Source organism: Engystomops pustulosus, chromosome 1 (genome assembly GCF_040894005.1).
Source record: "Engystomops pustulosus chromosome 1, aEngPut4.maternal, whole genome shotgun sequence".
NCBI classification, from domain to species: Eukaryota; Metazoa; Chordata; class Amphibia; order Anura; family Leptodactylidae; genus Engystomops; species Engystomops pustulosus.
This window is the reverse complement of record NC_092411.1, coordinates 256,349,153-256,373,135: the sequence shown is the minus strand read 5'-3', so window position 1 is coordinate 256,373,135 and position 23,983 is coordinate 256,349,153. Positions and strand designations below refer to the sequence as shown.

At 40.6% G+C, this 23,983-nt stretch overlaps 1 protein-coding gene across 3 annotated transcripts in view; it reads left to right on the top strand.

Annotated features, from left to right (window-relative positions):
- The window catches only part of KLF3 (KLF transcription factor 3), a 41,641-nt gene extending 29,259 nt beyond the window's left edge, over nucleotides 1-12,382 (top strand). For 2 of the 3 annotated variants that reach the window (XM_072125764.1, XM_072125781.1), the window contains exons 3-6: nucleotides 6,526-7,009; nucleotides 8,156-8,303; nucleotides 9,984-10,144; nucleotides 11,449-12,382. In XM_072125764.1, coding sequence (XP_071981865.1) covers nucleotides 6,526-7,009; nucleotides 8,156-8,303; nucleotides 9,984-10,144; nucleotides 11,449-11,630 — 975 coding nt within the window. In that variant the 3' untranslated portion in view covers nucleotides 11,631-12,382. The remainder of the gene's footprint in view (nucleotides 1-6,525; nucleotides 7,010-8,155; nucleotides 8,304-9,983; nucleotides 10,145-11,448) is intronic. The other variant, XM_072125771.1, reaches the window with a different exon arrangement.
- The last annotated feature ends 11,601 nt before the right edge of the window (nucleotides 12,383-23,983 follow it).

Below are 23,983 nucleotides of genomic sequence, written 5' to 3'. Positions count from 1 at the left end.
ATTGCAGAATATATGTTGGTGCTATATTTGTAAAAGAAAAAAACTGATAAACCAATCAGCCATAACAGAAAGGGCGCTCATAGGTGAAGGCAGTTCTATAACTTAATAGGTCGGAAGTAGGAATCCTAGTGGAAGGATCTAAGGGACCTTGAAGACAGACAATTTGTAATGGCTACCTGACTGGAGAAGGCATCTCTGTTATTGATGGTCTTGTGGGTTGTTTCTGCCTTGAAATGGTTAGTACTTACCAAAATTGTTCCAGTGAAGGGCAATCAGATAACCGGCGCCATGGTTATGGGTTCCCAAGGCTCATTAAAGCACTTAGAGAAGAGGCGATTTCCAGAGGTCCGTGCCCTGGAGTCCAGCTCTAGTTGAGCCACTATGAGGTGGCTTGGGGGGTACCTATGGAGAGGAATCTAGGTGGTAAATCCTAGTATAGCTCTGATTGATCAAGAAATATCTGCTAGAAAATACAAGAAAAAAACTCCATATTTCTTATGGACAAGTTTTAACAATCTGTCAATCCTTCTACATCACCGCTTTATACAGTTATTCAGTGCCCAGAATGTTTTAATTTTTTGTGGCGTTACAGATAAGTTACGGCTTTGATCTCTTCCTGTAAATCCGCATGGAGTCAGGATGCTGAAGGTGTGTGGAACCAGGGTGGGGACTGACCTGGAAATCACATGCTTCCCCCTTCTGCTAATGACATTATTATCCAGACATGTTCTCAACAGCTCCAACCTATACGAGAGCGATCACAAGATTATCTGTGTCTGAAAGTAATGCAGGCTTTTAACTTGGCACAAACCGCACACCTCTCTTTCTTGCCAAACCCCATCCAGTTACTTACAATGACATCATCTTCCTCAGCGCAGCTTAAAGGGGCTCTGGGCACTCTCCAGCCTCTGCTGTTAAATAGATTCTGTGAAGTAATAAGCGTGATCTGCCTGTATTAGGTCATCTTGTCTGCCACTTCAAGGAATGAATTCTAAGATGATGATATTAAGAGGGGTTTTATAGCACAGATTCTAATGTGGCACCAAAGGATGCTAAGCATTACTAAATGTGGGTACTATATTACTGGTAAGGATAAGGGTCATGGATTGGACAAACTTTTGCATTGCACATTACAACCATTTCAATCTGCTTAAATGTTTTCGTCTGTTCTGCGCCATTTTTTATTTACTTCTGGTACACTGGGACCTCAATTTCAATGCACCAATGCACAGAAAATTGAGCAGGTTCTATTCCTGGCTCGATCTATTTGAATGCCTTTTCAGACAAGCTAGTGATCTCATTTGCAAGCCTTCTATAGATGACAAACGGACTGCTTCTGAAGACAGGGGGGAAAAAATGACCACAGATCTGTTGTTTTTGGTTTGAGAACAGCACAAACAATTGGGTAATAAACCCAAGGATGATGGAAAGATTATGGGACTGGTATACAAATTCTAGATGGTTAAAGGGGTTGTCCACTTTCAGCAAACCATTGATATTGTGTGTGTAATAAAAAGTTATACATTTTATTTTCTGTATCAATTCTTTTGATTTCTAGATCTCTTCTCACTGTCATACAACATGAAGTTTCATTGTTTTACTTCCTGTGGGTAAGAATTGGTCCCTGGTCATGTGATGTCATACAGGTGCACGGCTCATTATATCGCAGAGAATAATCAGAGCCATGTGCACCTGTGTGACATTACATGACCAGGGACAGATTCACACCCACAGGAAGTAAACGGGGAAGTTTCCTGTTTAATGACAGCAAGCAGAGATCAAGAAAACTAAAGAAATTAAACAAAAATGCGTACAATTTCATACAGAAACAATATCAGTTATTTTTTTTGTTTGTTTTAAAGTAGACGAACGCTTTTAAGTGCATCCTAGGAATTTATTTACTCCATGTAATAATCATAGAATCTACCATTTAATGAAATATTACATTACTGTTGCGATATTCTGTGTTCTGTCAAATGGGGAGGCTGCAGAGAATGACAATAGGATTAGAAACACAAATTTCTTAGTGGTGTAGATCTAAGACTTTGGAGGAGCAAAGAGGAGCCAGATTTATTTAGAGGTTTGTGAATTTGATATGTGTTATACTAGTGCAGGGATAAAATATTATAGAGAAATATAATGGTAGAATTTATAAATCCCCCCCCCCCCCACCTATGTGTCACTTTTGCCTGGAGTGTTACTTTTTAATATCTACATGAAATGAAGCAAAGTTTCTACTTTGCAGACTTCAGATGTTTTTTTGGGACACATACAGCGTATAAAAGGAACTGAACGAGCGCGGCTTCCTGTGCCTGTCAGATTCATAACTTCTGCCGCTTGTTTATTGCTTTCGTAAACATTCTTGTTAAAAAGGAAATCATAGTTCAATATGGGATTTTGTCTGACACCAAGAAAGAGAGGAATTTCCGACTACAGAGGAACATCTGATTAACACGTCCAAGACAAAATGTGGATTCTCGGAACTGTTGATTCATGGCTTGGATTCATGTGTGTGAAGGGTTTTGATTGATGATGGAGACATTACTTTTTAATTATTGGGTTTTGCTGAGGATTGTTCTTTTTTTTTTTTTATATATATGAAACGTTTGTTGTTTTTGTTTTTACGCTATCATCCATCGCTGGCAAGCCCTTCCTCCGTTGAGTCACAGGAGTTTAAAAGTCCCTTTAGCCTGAAGGCATGTATTCACAGCCTGGGATTTTATAGAGCCGGTTACATTCAGCGCTATAAATTCCAGGTCACACATCTTAAAGGGAACAGTGAAAACTCACACACTTTACTACTGCTGGTGTTATGACTCGAAGACACAAAGAGCTGACCTATAACGGGAGGGGTATGCACAGCGGGGAAATCTAAGGAAATGTATGTGGCTCCGTCTCGACATAGCTGTTAGTTTATTCGTTTTCACATAAGGCTACAAAGCAGGCTAATACAGACAAGGAATGCAGGCGTAAATATTTACATTGATATTAATTTGAAGGGGGTCAGTTATTCCATTGTTCTATAATAATTACCCTGAGACTGATATATAGCCTTAAGGGGAAAGTATTCAGTGTAACAAGTCCTTTGTTTATGTATACTTCTGCTAATTCTGGGCTAAGGAGTCTGGTAGGCAGCTCCACTCTGGGACAGCTCAGATCCTTTTGCTCTATAACATGCTGCCGGCAGGCAGGACACCTATGTGTAACCTGCCTAGATCCTTCTGCTCTCTGTATGTTCTCTCCGTGTTTGCATGGGTTTACTCCGGGTCCTCTGGTTTCCTCCCACACTCCAAAACATACTGATAGGTTGATTAGATTGTGAGCCCCATTGGGGACAGGGACTGATTTGGCAAATTATTATTAATATACTGCCTGCAGATAGGACACTATGTACAATCTACACAGCCTCCCTCTATATTACATACTGCCTTCATATTCAACACTATGTACAATCTACACAGCCCCCCTCTATATTACATACTGCCTTCATATTCAACACTATGTACAATCTGTTCAGCTACTCCTCCTGCTCTATAACATACTACCCGTAGATAGGACTCTAGGTGTAATCTGCTCTGCTCTTCCTGCTCTAAAACATGACACCTGCAGATAGGACACTGTACAATCTTTTTATCTCCTCATGCTCTAAAGCACCCTGTCTAAATTTTATTTTAATGGGACTCATTCCCTCTAATTTGGTTAAAGGAAATCAGTCACTTAAACTTAAACAAAAAACTTAAACAAAAAAAACCTACATATACTTGCGTCCGCTCCACTTCATTGTGATCCCTGCAGTGTCAGTCTCTAGTCTTGACTCGATGGGATCACCTAGAAAACGGTTATAATTAGCAGCACAGAGTGCAGGGACAATATCCGGCACTCCGGGCTGCTAAATATACACGCCCCCGCAATTCCTTCTCCCATGCTGGGAGCTTCGGAGAGCAAGGCGATGTCACACGAGAAGCACAAATTCACCTCTCTATCCCAACTTGAGAGGGGGAATTGCAGGAGTGTGTATAATTGGCAGCCCGGAGCGCCATATCTTGTCCTTATTATAACTTTGTTTCTAGTTGATGTCTAGCGAGGGACACCGCCTGGGATCACAATAAAGAGGAGCGGAGGTGATCCTCTAATTGGAAATGTGGTGTGTTTTATATTTATATATTTTTTAATTCATTATTTTCTTTTAATGAAAGCGGTTTAGAGATACAACATAATCCCTCTGTACTACGAAGAGAATTGTTCATTGCTATATATTTTTGCATCAGAATGTAAAAATTTGGATAATTTCATGAAATTTGTGGAAAGGACACATCTTTGGGAGTTTTGTTTTGTTTTTTTTGTTTTTTTTCAATATTTGCTTCATTGAGTGATATATTACAGCACTATATAAGGGATTTTAACTATAGTATTAGCTATAAGTTCTGTTAATACTTGCAAGGCCTAATCTCCCAAAAACCTTTTGTGGTTGGCCAATGATGACATGGTAGCAGAAAATAGATATTGTCAGGATTTTTTCTTTAGCGCTTCCCGTACATGTGTTTTCTTTCGGGGAAACTTGTGTCACCTGCACACACACTTACCTATGTACTTTGCTTGTGTCAACACTTCTGTGTATGTCACCCTGGTTCAAGGTAAGGTGACATGTACACAGCAAATGTATTGCCAAAGCTTTGAGAGGTGTGGGGTCAGTACAGTGTTTAAAGACTTGTTCCAATACCTCCTGACGGACTTCTTCCAAGTTTATTTGGCTTGAAAGTGAAAATTCCCTTGGATCAGCTCAATTTTATAGTCTTTTTAAGCAAACTCTGCAAATTTTCAATCATGAAGTCACCAACTTCCTCTTCTGCCAAAGTTTTCAAAAGACCTGCAAATGGCGCCGTGAGCCACGCACTAGACACAAGTATAGATTGTATTCCAGAAATTGGGATCGGGTGTTTTTTTTTTTTTTTTCGGCATATTACAATCTGACCAAGTAAAGTGAGACTTTTAATAATCTAATGGATATTTCCATGGCGATACAGTGAGTTTGTTGCAGTAATTGTTTTATTACGGGATGAAATCTAGTCCTATAAAGGTTGGTGCCAAGAACCACACCATGGATTTTGGCAGGCTTTTGGCCGTACAGAACATATTCTTCTGTGTGTGTTGCGATTTTATTATGAATAGACTGTCTCTGCCCAGCCAAAGTAAGAACATTACTGCAGCTTTGTCTACCATCTGTTTCTGCTATCACTTCTACATTACGTCTGTATAACTAAACCACACCAATCACCCCAACGCCTTGGATCAGACTGAAGGAAAGGGGATACGTCGGGGTGCTCATAGCACGCTTTTATGACTATGGTTGTATACATGTCCTCAAAAGACAAGTAGCTTGCATTGGGTTACACTGAATCATTGTCCTGAGTAGAGAGAGTGAGTCTGATTACTGGAAGAGATCTCTCCACCCTGTGGGTCAGTAAAAGGCACGAGGGGGGGGAAAAAAATGAGTCGGAAATTATTGAAGTCATCGTTTGGCAAAGAGTATAGTCAACTTTGAGCCGCTAGGAAAGTGAAGTCAGTTGTGTCTACTTTACATGCTACGAATGTTTAAAGGGATTGTCTGCTAGATACAAGTCACCCAATAAGAAGCTGATCACAGGACTATCGGCTGGAATACTGTGGGTCAATCTGTCAGCAAGAGTTTTAACAGGGTTTCTGGAATTTTTAATAAAGAGAGCGGGACATATGATAAAAAATCTAAAACTCTGTTTCAGTGTCCCCATATTGGTGTTTATTTGCCTTGTCATAATGAAGTATGTCACCTCTTCACAGAGTTGTAATGTACCAGCAGTGATTGGACATATATGTAATGTATTGTTTCCTCCATAATAAAGAGTTTGTATGTTCTCTTGTTTGTGTGGGTTTCCTCCGGATCCTCCGGTTTCCCCCCACACTCCAAAACATACTGGTAGGTTGATTAGATTGTGAGCCCCATTGGGGACAGGCATCGATTTGGCAAGGAATTATTATTATATATTGTATCATATGTCCCACTTTTTTAATTCCCATACAGCGCCACCACAGGGGGATTTAAGGATTACAAATTACCATCTGAATTGAGTTGTCTAAGAACTCCTCCTCTGAGACCAGCACTTTCTTAATCCTTCCATTATATTGTCAGGCTTTTCTTATTGCATATCTGTGGCATTGCTGTGGTATTGTTGGGCGCTAAGTATTTTTACCTAAGCACCAGAGACAAGTAGTAAGATTCTGCTGTGAATCCTTGTGAGGTTAGTGGTGAATTCTTTAAGAGGCCTGTCCTAGATGTTCCTCAACGTATTAATACAGTGGATTTATAATAATTTTTCAACCAGTGTCTATAGATTATACAGACTACTTACGGAAAATCTTAGTGTGCCTGGCCAGTCTGCTGGCATTCCATAACCTAAATAATTATCTCCAACAGTTTACATATAATCTTCTGTTGTTTTACTTTTGCACTTAAGGTGTCTTTTTTCTTGTTTTTGTCTTTCTCTGTAGTCATATCAACAAAACTACATAGAGTCGCTGAAGACAAATAATAAATTCAGTGTCATCTACCCCACACCGAACATGCTGCACAGTAAACTTTACCCCGGTGCTGAAACATTGTCTGGATTCCAAATGGAGCCGGTGGACCTCACTACACACAAGAAGAATTCACCTCCCTCCGCTGGAAGGTCCCCATCACCTATCAAATACTCTTCACCCAAGAGGAGAAGTTCTCCGGTTTTATTTATGCCCTCAGCCAGTCCCCCATTGAAAAAGTTAACCCCATCACCACCTGCTGTTCCTCCCTTCACAATGCCTCTTGCCCTTAACCCAATGTTGTCTGCATTTCCAAGACATGGATATAGGAACCCTGGACTCTTACCCTTATTGCAGCCAATGGTTGTACAACCTGTTCCTTTTGTCTACACCCCTCATCTTCAGCATCCAATTATGGTACTAGCTGAAGACTTGGAGAATCAAAGTAGTAAACACCGTAAGTATTTTTAATGAGAACTGATTAAAGTATGATATGTAGAGTTAGAAGTCAATATACCTTACCTTAAGAGCCCATATCACAATGTTGACCTATTGACTTTTAGGGATGCACTTGGGCAAACTGTTCATGATGTCTTTTGACGTCCTAGAGCAGTGGTGGCGAACCTATGGCACGGGTGCCAGAGGTGGCACTCAGAGCCATTTCTGTGGGCACTCAGACCATCACCCCAGGACAGAGTTCACCAAATAGGACCAAATACACCAAATCTTCCTGCAGTCCCAGGCAACTAGAGAGATGCTGCTCTCAGCGCTATATTAAAGTGACACTTCATTGGCTGTGGGAAAAGTGAGAAGGTGTGGACTGGGCTGCATTATCTTTGGAGGACATCTTGCTGGACCCACAATACTTCCTCTCCAGAATGAGACCATGGAGAGAGGCTACAATGAGAGTCTGAATTTGCCTTCTTTCAACTGTATTGGTTGCCTCAGGGGCCGATATGATTGAAAGATGTGGAAGAACAGGTAGCAATAAGTTACTGCTTAAAATGTCGTGTTGGCACTTCACGGTAAATAAGTGGATTTTGGTTGTACTTTGGGCACTCGGTCTCCAAAAGGTTCGCCATCACTGTCCTAGAGGGAGGGGTAAAATTCGCAAGCCAAGAAAGAAAGCGGGTCTACAATTTTGGCTCAAACTAGAGTATTTTTATTGAACATGTATGGGCCCTGATAAGATCTTATCTGCGAAGTTGTCTCTGATGACCATTCATGGGCTAATAATTGGATTTTGATCAACTGGAGTAATAATTAGTAGATCTTTAGTTGTGGTACATTGCTGACAATGCAGTCAAACTACCGACACCAACATTATTGTCAAGGACGATTTGGTCCAAGCAAAAAAATTGGAGTGGATGTTCAGCTCTCCATTAAATGTACTTCATGGACCCACTGCAGCCCAGCACTGATGGGTTTCTTAAAAGCTAATGCAATAGTGGAACACTGTTATAATCTGTTTATGTAAACATTTGATTATAATTGGACTGCCATTTTTTAACACTTAGGCTTCTACTGGCAGTTTAATTATGACTATTTAGGACTCCAAATTTATAATAACTGACTGAACCTTCTATGTTTTTATCTATTACAGTACCTGTGACCGTCCCAGAGTGTTTTGAAAATTCACCACTTTTAAAAAACATAAAAGTTGAACCTGGGACAGATCAACCTATGACAGACGTTTACCCTGAACAAATGTCACCTGGCATCAGTACACCTCCAAAGGGGGTGTTCCATGAGTAAGTCATATATATAATGGGGGTCCTAAACTTTTTAAAAAAGACTTAACTTTCAACACCTCTGGCATTCATTTTGTCTTCCCCTCTAGCCTCTCCTGTGTACACTATTATTGTCGGGATAAAAATTTTTTTAGGATATTGAATTTTGATCAAATTCCACCACTGACAAAAACCTTGTGCCAAGTCAACATGAGACCCCTAGGGCGCTTGACCAGTCCTGCTTTTTCAGTTATTTGGCCACATTTGTCCTTTAGACTAGAATGGCCAATGATATATATATATATAGCCTAAGAAGATGCCTTCACTCATTGCTTTATGGCATCTTTTAGAGACAGGACACAGAAGATACATGTAACTGAATGGTAATTTTCATTTTCAAGAAAGTCCTTGCTTAACACAAAAAGGGTTGGCGAAGAATAGTTTACATGACGTGAGTGAAAATTAAAAGCATTTGTCAAAGAATCTGGGTTAGTAAGGGGAAAAAACAAGTCGAGGATCTGTGGAATGTCGATGTAGTCATTGGTTTGTGTTACCTGCGGTGTGGCAATGTGTTTTTGAATGTGCGGAGCCAATTTTAAAACTTCCCGTGGGTGAGGCACACGGGCTGATCTCCTCTTTTGGAATTGACGTCAGGGACCGCACCCGCCTTTTGGCATAACACAACAGGAAATTCTTAATTGCTCAGAAAAGGAGTGACTGGGACAATAGCAAATATTTCTTCTTATGACTCGGATTATATAAAATACAGAGGAAAATATTTGTTTTTTGGGGGGTTTTTTCTCTGTTCAGTAACAGAGAAAAAAAAACCTGTTTCAAATTATTTCTGGAGGAAGTAGATCATGTAAACAAACGTAGAGAAAGCAAACTGAAACGTAACCAGCTTTTGCAATCCTAAAAAATGTTTGCGTGGGAAATGAGAGCATGACCTTGTTAATTATTAAAAATAATAAACTCTCCCTTCCAACGCACCAATCTTCTTTTTTTTTTTCCATGAAAATAAAAATAAGAAATCTTCTGTTTTAGTAGATAATTTAATTATACAGTTTTTAGTACATAAGAGAAGCCACATATACACAAGAGAATGGATAAAATGGCTTATGTATACAGTAGCTGAAGTGGCAGATATTTAGGCATTGGTCCCATTCTTGTTACGTTACACCATCGCCTTCTCTAGAGAAGTGGTGGGAGAAGCCACCGCCGGTTTACTAGGCTGACCATTATCCTTATCTGGCATTGTCAAGATATGGAAAGGGTCAGGCAAACACACATGATCCTTATATATTTTATGAGTTGACCACTACAAAAAGTGAATGGCCATCATAAGAGTTTTGGAAAGTAGCAGTGGAACAAGCACCAGTTCCCTTTAAAATGAACAGTTCAGACCAGTTCATGTTATCAGTCTTCTCTGTTCTGTGTAGACCAGTGGATGCAAGACTGCAAAACAAAATCATATTCAAGCAGGATTTGGGTTCCTAATGGCCTTATTGTTATCAAACTGCTAATGGGAAGAGTCCCAAAGATGATAATGCGTAAGATCAATATTGTGCTAATATCGTGGCATTTAGTGTTACATACTTCGAAATGCAGCAGAAATCTAAACTCGAGGTTGAGTCATTGCTTCTTGCTATTTCCGAGTGGTTACTGTATTTGTAATATTTCCCTACTTCTCTTCCTGTACAGACATCACCCATCCGTTATCGTACACCCAGGAAAGAGGCCATTACCTGTGGAATCTCCAGAAACCCAGAGGAAACGGAGAATACACAGATGCGACTATGATGGCTGCAATAAAGTTTACACCAAAAGTTCCCATTTAAAGGCGCACAGAAGAACACATACAGGTCAGGATCAGTCATCTGCTTTGTCTATGGGAATAGTAATTGTAACTGACTAAATTTGGGAATATTTGGCTTCTGAAGATGCACTTTATAGTCCTAGTATATCCTGAGGCAACATAAAGGGTGATGGTAATGGGTTGGGATAAATGTTTGATGATCTACCCCCTCAGCATTGGGTCTTGGGCTACATTCATATCTTGTTTTAAGTCCTCCATTATAAGGATACGTTGGACATATTCCCGACACAGAGGGCTAGGACATATCCCAGTGTATGCTTATACGGTGCAATCCTGTTTCAACACTTCCCTTGAAACGGGAGGAGGAGTCAGCGTTGGTAGCTGCCAGTGATTGGCTACTGCCAATGTTTGAGGTGTTTCCCCAGTGATGTAACTGCCCTAATATGGACGGTTACATCTCTTGGGTCCTCAGGGGAGGCCAGCAATGGATGCAATACAGATGCATCCATCCCCCATGTGCAGTTACAGCCTCCGTATACATTACCTGGAAGCAGGATGGAAAAACTTTTTTCCATCCAGTGTTTCCTGGTGGATGTGACATGTACTGAGCAGACAAGAGCAAAAAGGATTCCAATATATATGTCTATGGATGCACTCAGTATACGATGGGAGCTTTCCTGGCGTATCCACTGAATGTATCCAAAAAACAAGATGTGAATGTAGGTTTAGTAGAAGGGCAACTGTGTCTCTAGTTATTTTGGGGTCTTCTACCTGATTTACTGGTAGTCCATTTACATAGCTCTAAAGGGTGCAGTATCTTTGGGTGCCCAAAGACACCGATAATATAAATGGCACAAGGTGTATTTTAGGACTGCATCCAAAAAACTTCCAGTCAGGCCTCTGCCCAATAATTTAAGTTTTAACAGGACATTCTCCATAAAATGTGCCAGGTTGCCTTTATGGACATGTTATAATGTCACGGGGTTGACCAAGGTAAACATGATGTGTAATCGCAAAAGTATCCAGAAAACAAGGCGGACACCTCGGTAAGGATTTAGACGGGAAACGCCCTAATAAGACATGCAGCTTCCATCTTCTCAGATTGTCTATATACAATTCCAGGGTGAATTGTATAATTTTAATTTTATGCATCTGTTCCAAAAAAAATTCCTCTGCCGTTCTTTGCGCAGCTGTTGTTTGCTTGCACAGGGCGGTTGTTGATTTGGAAAGTGATGATTTTGTTTCCCCACTTTTTCATTGTTCACTTTGAGGGACAAAAATGCTGACCTCGCTGGTACTGAACCTGCGCCTCGTTGCACTTAACTGATCTTCCTGTTCTCTTCTTTACAGGGGAAAAACCTTATCAGTGTACTTGGGAAGGATGCACGTGGAAGTTTGCCCGCTCTGACGAACTGACTCGGCATTTCCGTAAACACACTGGAATCAAACCATTTCAGTGTCCAGACTGTGACCGCAGCTTCTCCCGCTCGGACCATCTTGCCCTCCACCGAAAGAGACACATGCTCGTCTGAACGGATTCTTTGAGAGGGATTTTGGATATATTTTTTTTTCTTTTTTTTTTTTTTGTTTTGGGGGGGTTTTTGTACACTTTAAATTCTGGATTCAGCTGGTCTGAATCTTTCCGATTCCTGTCATTTAGATTATATTCTCTTAACCTCAGTGTACTCGCCACGGGTCAGACCTAAGAATGTGAACTTTTTATTTTTTTTTTTTTTTCTTTTTGTAATACAGAGGCTTAGCAGTAACTTCCTGCTCATAATTACACCTCAGGAAATAAAGAAAATGGACAATGTACTGCTTCATGTGTACTTTTAAGCCATATATCTATAGAAAATAACTTATACCTGTATTTAATTCTAAACACAATGCCTAGTTTGCTTCATCTTGCCACATTCCTCACACTTGTTAGTGCTACATTGTTATTCATTTATATGTTCTATTGTCCACCATTAAATACATTTCCTAAAAGAAAAAAAAAACAGCCATTGAACAGTAAGGTTTTTGTCAAGTCTTTTGTATTGTATATCATGATGCCTGAATGCAAAAAGTGCACTTTTACAAAACACACCAAAAAAAACAAGAAACACAAAAAACATCTAATTTTTGATGAATAATTTTGGTTTGTAACGCACAGTTATTTTGGTCTCTCCTCTTGGTCTGTGCCTTAATGGAAATGAATTTGAGGTTCTACGTGTTTTCTAATAGCCCATGTATCCACCTATGTATCTACCTATACATAAAAAAGTACTATTTGTCTATGTCATGTATTATGATGTGAAATGTACTTGAATAATATTAAAAAATATATATTTTTAAAGAAAATATCTTGTCCGAATAGAAGGACATTAAGGGCCTGCTGCTATAAAATACCTTTCAGATATTCTGGTAAGTACATGTTCACATTGGAAGCATTTTCTGGCTATTTATCTCATCAACACGGACGCCTTTTGGAGAACTATTTGACCTGATGTCATTGGGATCTGTTACAGGTCTAATGTACCATTGAGCAATGGGATCCATTGTAAATTGAAGCAACAACAGATTTAAATATAAATTCCACATTGTCCACAGTTTGCTAAACATTTTCAGTATCGGACTGGAACATCTAGAACCTATAGCAAATTGCTATAACATAGCAGACATAAATTTCTTTTAATAGGCAAGGTTTAGTTAACAAGTACAATGTGTAGGATGCTCGAGATGCTGGATGCCTTAGAAGTTATCTATAACATGTTACATTCAGATAGTGTGCTATTGACAATCTGCATAGCTCCTCTTGCTCTATAACATACTGCATGCATATGGGACACAGCAGTATGCTGTATAACATGGTGTCCAAAGATGGGACAATATATAGAACCTGCTCTATAACATGTACAATTTGCTCAGCTCATCCTGCTCTATAACTTACTGCATGCATCTGGGGCACAATGGTATGGTGTCTGAAGATGGGACACTGTATGGAACCTGCTCAGCTCCACCTGCTCTATAACATGTTAACTGCAGATAGAATACCATGTACAAGCTGCTCATCTCCTCTTGCTCTATAACATGCTGCCTGCAGATAGGACACTATGTACAATCTGCTCATCTCCTCCTGCTCTATAACATGCTGCCTGCAGATAGGACACTATGTACAATCTGCTCATCTCCTCCTGCTCTATAACATGCTATCTGCAGGTTGGACTGCCTTTTCTACATGGCTTCTTCTTTAGAAGATTATTTAAATTTGCATCAACATCACTGAGATGTAAACTTGTATGGGATTTGGAAATTAACCCAAAAAAATTCCATCATGTGTCATCATGAGATTTCTCAAAGTCTCAGACGAAAGCTTGTTCATTTCCATTGCTCTTAAAAATTGCAAGTTTCACCGGAACATTCTACAACGTTTAGTTACAAAAAGAAAGTCTCCTTTGCTGGCAATGTACTGGCGCTGTCTGACTACAGATATCCCAGCTACATTCTCACAGGAGTCTCCAAGAAAACAAGTAACATTAATACTTCAGCAATTACCTCCTGCCACCATTACAGTTGATGTGTGTGGCTCCTTATTTTTAAATAATAAAATAAATAATTTATACAGCGCCATCATATTCCATAGCGCTTTACATATCACAGGGGACGCATACAAATATTATATTACAGAGTACAAGCAGTCATATGGGACAATAGGTGTGAGGGCCCTGATCACAAGATCTTACAGACTATGAGAATGAGGGGGTGACACAAGAGCTTACAGTCTATGAGGATAAAGGGGGTGACACAAGAGCTTACAGTCTATGAGGATAAAGGGGGTGACACAAGAGCTTACAGTCTATGAGGATAAAGGGGGTGACACAAGAGCTTACAGTCTATGAGGATAAAGGGGGTGACACAAGAGCTTACAGTCTATGAGGATAAGGGGGGGACACAAGAGCTTACAGTCTATGAGGATAAAGGGGGCGACACAAGAGCTTACAGTCTATGAGGATGAGGGGGTGACACAAGAGCTTACAGTCTATGAGGATGAGGGATGACACAAGAGCTTACAGTCTATAAGGATGAGTGGGTGACACAAGAGCTTACAGTCTATGAGGATGAGGGTGTGACACAAGAGCTTACAGTCTATGAGGATGAGGGGGTGACACAAGAGCTTACAGTCTACGAGGATAAAGGGGTGACACAAGAGCTTACAGTCTACGAGGATGAGGGGATGATACAAGAGCTTACAGTCTATGAGGATGAGGGAATGACACAAGAGCTTACAGTCTATGAGGATGAGGGGGTGACACAAGAGCTTACAGTCTATGAGGATGTGACACAAGAGCTTAAAGTCTATGAGGATGAGGAGGTGACACAAGAGCTTACAGTCTGAGGATGAGGAGGTGACACAAGAGCTTACACTTGAGGAAAAGGTAGCATCCATGACGACTAGGTTGGTCCGGAAGGAAGGACATCCGTGATACCTACAAAATTTACTGTATGACTAAAGATTGTGAAAGCTAGCCTTGTTATTGATCAAGATATCTGCAGGCATATTAAAATTGGGTCAACAAGGTATTCAACATGTGCCAAAAATAGAGTATGCCAACATAGGAGATCTGAGGCTGCTTGGGTAATATATCTAGTAGTCATCACAAGCTGGAAAAGTGTTGTAACAAGATGTATCTACGAGATAGATATTGTAGATACATTCAGTGGGTACATATCCTAGGGGGCAGACAATGGGTCCATGGAGGACTGTACTGTACTGCTCCAAAACCAAGTGAATGTAGGACCTACTGCCTATTGCTACAATGTGATGTTAATGTATTGTCTGAATGAGTTAATTTTTATGTTCGTTACATATTTCAGTGTAAACAGGAGACGGGTATATTAAAAAGGTACCAAATTTCTACATTAACAAAGGGAATCTTGGCAAATGTAAGGAAACCTACATTGCTGCACAATATACAAGTATGTAATTATGCTGACTCGAAAACTTGTGGTTACATTCCTCACCAGAATCCCCCCCGAAAGGAAATTTACAGATCCAAAGAAAAGATTAGTTGAGTCAAAACACATTGATACATAGATATGCAAAATTAGGATGAAGCAGGTCCACAAAAATGTACCGGGCTTAGAGTCTTTATTATTGTAACCACATTATAACATTCTTTATATTGGCCCAAAATAGTTTGTTATTATTCGATAAAATGCCAGTGCCCCCCTACTATCAGGATACGGTAATTGACCCCTGGGGACCTCATATGATGGCAGTACTGTGACAAGTATTGGTATATTTCTCCTTCCTATTGGAACGCAATGGCAGAATTACATGACTCACAACCTATGGTGTTGTCCGGTGTAGATAGAACGGATTATTTTAAATAAATCCTCTTTGTAAACCCAACCAGATATACTCGTCCTTCCCTGACTACCACAACTACAGCACATTTATTAAAAAGTTTTAAATAGTGATGACCCAATTGATGACAGGCTAACTGTACCCATAGAGTATAATGCACATTTAAGTCTACGGGGTTGTGAAAACTGCATGAAATGCACAAACCATCTTTGTATGGCTGCATTACAAGGACACCAAAGAGGCATAGTTTTTCCTATCCCATCCTGGAAAACTGCATATTTTCCCAGAATCCCCCTAGTGGAGCATTCATGCCTACATGGTGGCGTTAATTGGCAGTCTCTGCAGTCTTCCCGCCTGTGGCACTGTACACAGACCATCCTGCGTACTCTTTAGCAGATAGCAGGATAGCAGGTCCTACAACAGCTGGTGGTAAGGTGACACGGGCCACCAGTGGGGGGACAGGAGGAGAGGAAGAGCAACAACAATGTCAACAGAGACACTTAGGTAAGTGACAATCCCAACAATAACCCTTACAGGAGAGAGCCTTCCCCTCTTACCCAGAGTCTGGCATGGCAGGCACTTTCCCCCTACCCCCTCTGTGACCAACCCAACTCGTAATACATGGACATTCCAGCTGTAAGAGAAAGGATGAGGCTACTGTGGACAGACATTTGAACATAATGGGGCACATTTACTAAGCTCCGTGCGCCAGTTTTCTGTAGGACATTGTACGTTCTTTTAGGCGCAAATGGCTTGCTCAGGTATGTAAGAAGTGTCTGCATCACAAATGTGTCGCACTCAACCCTTTTGTGGCGCAGCTGCACTAGTCATCATGCGACAAAAATTAGGGGCGTTCTGGTGCTCAGTCGGACTGTGCGCCATATTTAACATGCAAAGGCCAACAGAAGTGCATTGCATGCCCCATGTTAAAGGAGCACCAAAAAAAATAAATGGTGCACTCTGTCGGGGCAGTGCAGGGAGCGCCATTCATGCAGAACATGCGCCAGAAATCCTGAATCTGTCGTACCCTGCAATATACACAGGCAAACTGCACTGTTCTTGGTAAATGTGCCCCAATGAGTAGTACTTACACTCCACTCCGATTTATTGCAACCTGCAGTCCCTAGGCCACAGCCTCAACTTGCCTCATGGTAGATGTGGGACTGTCCTTACCCCTCATCTAGGCATACCACACTGCATTGGTAAGAGCTCACCAAGCCTAAGATTTTAAAGGACATCTACCACCAGGATGAAGCATTGTAAACCAAGCACACTGACATACTGGTGTGTGCTCCCTCTGGCAGGATCCACTCTTCTTCAAGCTTCCTATGCCCTTGTTCTTAAGGGGGAAAAGGCTTTTCAAATTATGCAAATGAACCTGAGGAGCTCTGGGCTCCATTAACACCTATGGAGTCTGGAGCCCTTAAGGTTAATTTGCATAATTTTAAAAGTTTTTTTTTATAAATACCAGAAAATAAGAAGCATAAAGAAGAGTGGATCATGCCAGAGGGGGCACACACCAGTATGTCAGTATGCTGGGTTTACAATCCTTGATTTTAGTGGTAGATGTCCTTTAAAAAGAGTGGGGTTTTAAGATGCGTACAAGATCTTCTGAAGACACAAATAAATGGGCAACAGTAGAATTACTGGTCACTAAGGCAGTTAATTATCCATTATGTAATAACATTTTGGAAACTGTATGTTTTCATCTACCGAGCAGTGTAAGGTGTCTATTTTATAGGGTAGGCTGCTTTTTTTGAGTGCTACCAACTAGGGTTATGCATGGTTGTGCTAATGGGGTTATTTCCGTTATGTTGTTCACCTTACATAATAAAACCTTTTTTTTTATACCTTTTATTATTAGGGGTTTGGAAGTGCAATATTTTGCTCACATACACTATAGACCAGTGGTGGCGAACCTATGGCACTGGTGCCAGAGGCGGCACTCGGAGCCCTCTCTGTGGGCACCCAAGCCATCACTACAGCATGAAGTTCCCTAGACAGGACTCAAAGAATCTTCCTGCATTGATAGGCGAATTATCCCTCCTCTTTTCAACTGCGTTGGTGTCTTTAGGAGGCTGAACAATTGAAAGAACAAGGAGAAATAAATTCCTGCTTAAATTTCTGTGCTGGCACTTTGCAATAAATAAGTGGCTTTTGGTTGAAGTTTGGGCACTCGGGCTCTAAAAGGTTCCCCATCACTGCTATAGACTATAATCCTGTAGTACCACAGTCTAGAGAAATATCACAATTTCTACCACCAGGATCGAGGATTGTAAACCAAGCACACGGACATGCTGGTGTGTGACCCTCTTTGGCAGGAGCTGCTCTTCTTTTAGCTTCCTATGTCTTAAAGACTTAAAATAATGTAAATGAGCTTGAGGGGCTCCAGGCACTATAGGTCTTAATGGAGCTTGGAGCCCCTCAGGCTCAATAGCGTGTATTCTGTGATTGTTAGCATATAATAAAAATAAATAAAATTAATTTAAAAAATTATGGCTGTGGGATATAATGATATCTGTGTGGGGGTTGTTATTAGAATGTGTGGTATGTGTGTTTATGTTAAGTTATGCTAATTTATGTTTGTTTGTGGGTGTGGCTTTGCTGTCCAAGGCTTTGGTTTAAGATGTGATAATCGGGTGGGTGGGGGTTGTTGTATTTAGTGTTTAATCACTTTGGTATATGTTAAGTTATAGTTATTTCTAGGTGTTTTTGCTAGGTGTTGTATATTGTATATACTGTATATTATGTTTGGTTTATGTTATGTTTTGTTGTTATGTTTTATACTATATGTTTTTATAAAAGTTCTACACAATTCAGATACAGAATTTGGCAAAAATCTCCTGGTGATCCACCACTTTATTGTGTGCAGAGTAGTGTAAAGTGCAGGCAGACACAGTAAATAATGTGACAGAGAACAGACACAACATTCGGAAAACATAATCAGTGACGGCATTTGCGTTCAATCACATGAAGTGAGACAAGACACAGAGTGCTGCTTTGCTAATAGGAAGGCGCAGGGAAGCACTGACTATTGTGTGTACTCAGGAGGCCTGTTCTCCATGACACCTCTATGGATGACTGCAAACAGGAGGCAAAGCTGAAGACGCAGGTCGTGATCACACTGTGTCTTATTCATCCATGACTGGTACGGGAAGTAATATGACGTAGGGTACTCGAGCCCAAGTATCGTCAACCAGTGGTGTAAATTAGTCTCAAGAACAGAGCGGACTGAAAGAAATTCCTGAAAAAGGACAAACCCTTATAACAGTGTATCAGATCTAGTCAGCAACCTGAAGAGTAAATTATTCATCATATGTACGTCACAATAGTCTCCAGCAAGAAGAGATGTGTGACAGCTATAACCCTAGACATAACCTTTTCAGAATTTACTTCCTTCTCACTTAGATTCTCATTTAGATGTGAATAGTAGTGTAATATAGGTTATTTGTAGGTGAATACAGGCAGTTTGTTTATTCTTAAGTTGAATTTGTATGTAAGTCAGAACTGTATATTTTATAATTGTTACAGTATGTTGTGAAGCCAATTAACACCTTCCAGATCACGTTTCTTTCATGGCCCATAGTGGTGGCATCATCCAGAAAATCTACTTTAAAGTGAGTTGTAAATTGGTTGTATAAAGTCATGGAGTCAGATAGCTCAGTATTGAAGTCAAGCTCTCCTCACCCCAGCTGGTTAGTGATGTATCTGGATGCAGGACTATCAATTACAGTGAAGAGGAAATTCTGAAGTGAGGAAAGCTTGACTTCAGTGTTTAACTCTCCGCCTCCTTGACTTTATACAACCAAATTACATGTCACTTTAATGTTGATTTTCTGGACGATGCCATCACAATGGGCCATGAAATAGACATTTCAAGAAGCTGTTCAGCTGCTTGATGACATACTGTTCGTAGTTTTATTAGGTCAATTTCTGCTGACAGGTTTCCTTTAACTCAGTTCTACCCCATAGCTATATACAATATATTTACCATAAATTCATAAAATAAAGTAAATGAAACTTCACAATGATTTATTAAAAAACGAAGGACCTAATTACATCATTATTTAATGATGAGATGATGAACTGTGTTGAGCTTTAATAAGCCTGTGATGGCTCAGTTTAAAAACCTTTGCTGTGTTTAAAAGGCTAGCATCACATCCTGACATATAATAGTACGTTTTTCACATACTTTTACTTAATAAAGAACATGGCACAACGAGGGGTCTACCCAGCACATCAGTGCGTCAACTCCACCACTGCATGCAGCACGAGAAGACCAAGACTGGACCAGGAGGACTCCAAAGCCATCAGGGAGTCAAGCGGCCAGCAGGTATCACGGGTATGTGGCACTGAACTATCGATGCCTCAGCCGGTCGTGTTCGGGTGCAAGGTCAGGCAAGGGAGTTCACATTTTCAATGATCTCATACGGGCTGTTCACAGATAGTTAGAGAACCAGATGGGGCCCACAGGCCATACAATGCCCAGGTCCGCTTCAGAAGTTGCCAATATGCCCCTATACTTAACAAGGACAGTCATTTACCTGCTAGTCACCTGCTTTTTATGCAGAAAACCAGTAAAAATGTGGGATGTTTCACCCCTTAGGCGTCTCATCTATCCAAACAGATGTTTAGCTCTGATGAGGAGCAAAAAATTAGAAACATTGCCCTTTATAGATAGGAATGGCTGATATCCATAGTTATGTTTCAAGGCTGTTTAATAGATGGGTTATTGACTTACTGGGTAAAATAACCCTAGCAGGTAGCACTAGAGAGAAAGTAGACTTGGAAATAAGTCAAACTGAGACCACAATGTCCTCACTATCTTATCCTCCTCAGGTTTCATTGGAGATGAGAATTTCAGTTATTCACGCACGACTTTTAGTCGCCTTGTAGCCCCCTGTTAAACCAGAAGATGTAAACATGTCAAGTTATAAGCACATGTGACATTCATAAATCCTAGTAACAATCCCTGACTATCCATTCTCTATTCCCAGCAGTCACATTCTACGCTATTTAACTGTGCAAAATCTTAGTTAAACAATGTGGAAAGCGGGAAATGAAACAGGAAACTATTTATTCTATGTCTCATCTCCATATTTCTGGGGTTATGGCTTTAACATTCTTTAAGAAATCCTAAAGTGATCCTGTGGTAACATAACTTGGACTGTCAAGGATCAGACTGGAACGCAGCAATGTATGAATAGTCTTCTAGTATATAAATATATAGATGATTATGGTGCTTGTTGTTTCCCCATCTGTGCATACCTCCGTCTTAAGTAAGCTAACTGTTCTGTTTAGGATAAGTTCACATCACATTTTATTTCTATACTCAGAGTACATGCCAGGAAAGCTTACTGAGGCAGTTGGAGTCTATGGGGTACGGATGCAAAGTATTGCATCCATCCCCGGTCCTCCACTGAGCATGTACATTGCTCAGGAGGAGGGAGGTCCCCAGTGATATCACTGTCCATATAAGGATATCACTGGAGGAGACACCCTGAACAGCAGCAAATCACCGCTAATGTTTACTCCTCCTCCTACTTTCAGGGGGGTGGGCATTAACAGTCGTGTAACTAGGAGAGGCAGGTCCCACTTCTGAATGGGACCCCCTTCCCGCTTAAAAATACGCATATTTCACTCATATATACACACACATTTATATACCTATATACCTGTATACCTACATATAGAGCATATACACATCACATATATACAACCATACAGACGTACAGCACATATACACATCACAGATAAACACTCATATACAGCATACATACATCACATATATGCTATATACATATTATACTGTGCAGCAATAATATGTGTATAACGGTGAGCATCCTCCATTCTTTGTTGCAAGATCGGATGTCGGGGCCCCCTGACACTGCGGGCCCCATAGCATCTGCTGTTATTGCTACAACTGTAGTTACACCCCTGGGTACTAATAGAATGACATATACCACTGTATGCATATGTCTTTGTCAATTGTAAGGGCATGTTGGGAATCAAACATATCCATTCCATGGAGGGAAAAAAACACAATCTAAATCCAGCCTTAATATGTGCAAATCACAAAGGTGGACTAAGACAAACCATTCCCAGGACCAATAATATTTATAAGGACTGATCTTCTTCTACTTGTCTGGTAATTTTCCCTAGATATTGGTCATCAAAAGATTTGTAAATATTGGATTTGCCTTCTGTAGGTTTATAGAACATTGCTTACTCCTTCTAAGATTCCTGGGATCTTTAAACTCCTACAATCACGACCCTCTTAAAGGAAGTTTCCATCTACTCCTTATGTGCAAAACACATTGCTGGGAAGAGCAAGAAAATAGCCAGGTTCTCTATATTACTTGTTTCTTGGGTCTTTACTGTTATTTTCATGTTATTTTGACTGCTGTGCTCCTATACGAAATCTGTATCACCCACACCGTCCTACTATAATGTAAAACTCATAGAACTTGTATCGTCCTAAGGGGAAAGCAGACCTTATGGGTCCCTTAAGATCCAACTGCACCCCATCAAGTTATGAGTAGTTATGAGTAGTTATGAGTTATGTGTAGCTCATGAATGTATCTGTGCAGTTAACCGCAGGGTCACATTTAACATGTTTTGATCTAGAAATATCTCATAGGAATAGGAACCTGCCATTCAACACCCACTTGGGGCGGTAGAAGCTGATAAGGGGTGAGAATCCCAGCGGCATGTGTTAGGGAGTGCGCTCCTAATCGCTGCCGGGGGCCTGGTATGTGCACTTTATGTCAATGCTTCATGTGACACAAGGACGTGATACCATTCCAGCGGAACCACAGCTATTTACTGGGACGTGTCTATGTGTGGCTACATATATAACGGGGGGGAGATTGTGAAAGAGAAAGATTATCAGGCCATAGTATCATTATGTTTCTTGTATGCAAACCAAAAGCATGACCCGGCCCAATTATCTAGGAATTCTTGGCAGAACACACAACATGGAAATAAAGGAGGATCTCTGAGTGTTTGCTTCATTCTCTTCCTATATTAGTTCACTACAGATGAATCACTTGCAGGCCGTCGGGTTGTTGTGTGCTGCCCACATCCTGACAGGGGCCTCATTGCTTGGCTTATCTCCAGGTCAATTTCCTCTTGTCCTGTTTTTATGTTTTAGGATATTTACAGTAGATTTGTACTGGTTTTCTATTAACAATTGCACGTATACGTTTACATTGATACATTGATTCATATTTAATGAGCGTCTCGTGATTGCTAATTTCTGGCTTCGGCGGTCAATGAGTCTGTGCTGTGGCTTATTTCCATTCATCCACATTATTTCGGAATACAGGAAGTCCCCGGGTTACGTACAAGATAGGGTCCGGAGGTTTGTTCTTAAGTTGAATTTGTATGTAAGTCGAAACTGTATATTTTAAAATTGTAGTTCCAGGCAAAAAAATTATTTTGTCCCAGTGACAATTGGAGTTTAAACATTTTTTGCTGTAATGGGACCAAGGATTATCAATAAAGGTTCATTACAGACACCTTACAGCTGATCATTGCAATCTGGGACTATAGTAAAGCATTTAGAAAGCTTGACGAGAGGTCAAAGGGGTCTGTCTGTAACTATGGGTTGTCTGTAAGTCAGGTGTCCTTAAGTAGGGGACTGCCTGTACACTCCTGACTAGTGATAACGTAAACTTACAGGGGTAGCCCTGGTATTAATGGCTTATAAGAGGTAATGGCTGGACCTGCTACAGGGGCTGAAAATAAAGTATTAATATGATTCGCTATATGCAGAGGAAACCTGCTATGTCAAAGTATGTCCCAGCTCTATCTGTATCCCAAGCCTTAGGCTCCAGGATCCTCCATTAGAAAATAGCTGAAACAGCAAACTAGAACAAGGGGCCACAGTGTGTGGGTGATGGGGAATATAGAGAAAGGGAGAGCATTATATATGGAGGGAGGGAGGAGTAAATAAAAGGGGGCACAATAAGTGAACAGAGGCAAAGGGGGCATTATAGGTGTAAGGTTATACATGGAGTACTAGAGAAAAGGGGGGCAACAGTCAGGAAGTGGGGATATTTACATAAGTTTTGAAATTAATTGAAGGGAACTTATCACCAGGGAGCTGTCCAGGAGCACAAAGGTGGGGGCTGAGAGCTGAGGAGTGAGCAGCATAGACAAGTCACATGTTGTTTTTAAAATGCATCCAAACCAAAGCCCAACCCCTAGGACTACACAGAGGATTCTGTCAGGTTGTCAAGTACATTATAACACAAAATTATAATGTAATGCAAATGCTTAGAGAAAGCAGAAAGGCAGATTTGCAGTGCAGCTGTAATGGGCTTCTGCGACCTGTCTTTAGTGAAAATGAGTTCCCTGGTGACAGGTTCATTTTAAAATGAAAGCTGAGAATTATATGTGGTTGTCAAATAGGAAGGATGGACATTACCAGTAAGTGGGTTTATTGCATGTTTGGGTTGTTGGTCACAGGACAGGAAGCATTATAGGGTGAGGGCCACAGAAAAGGGGCACTACACAGTTTGGATGGGCTAC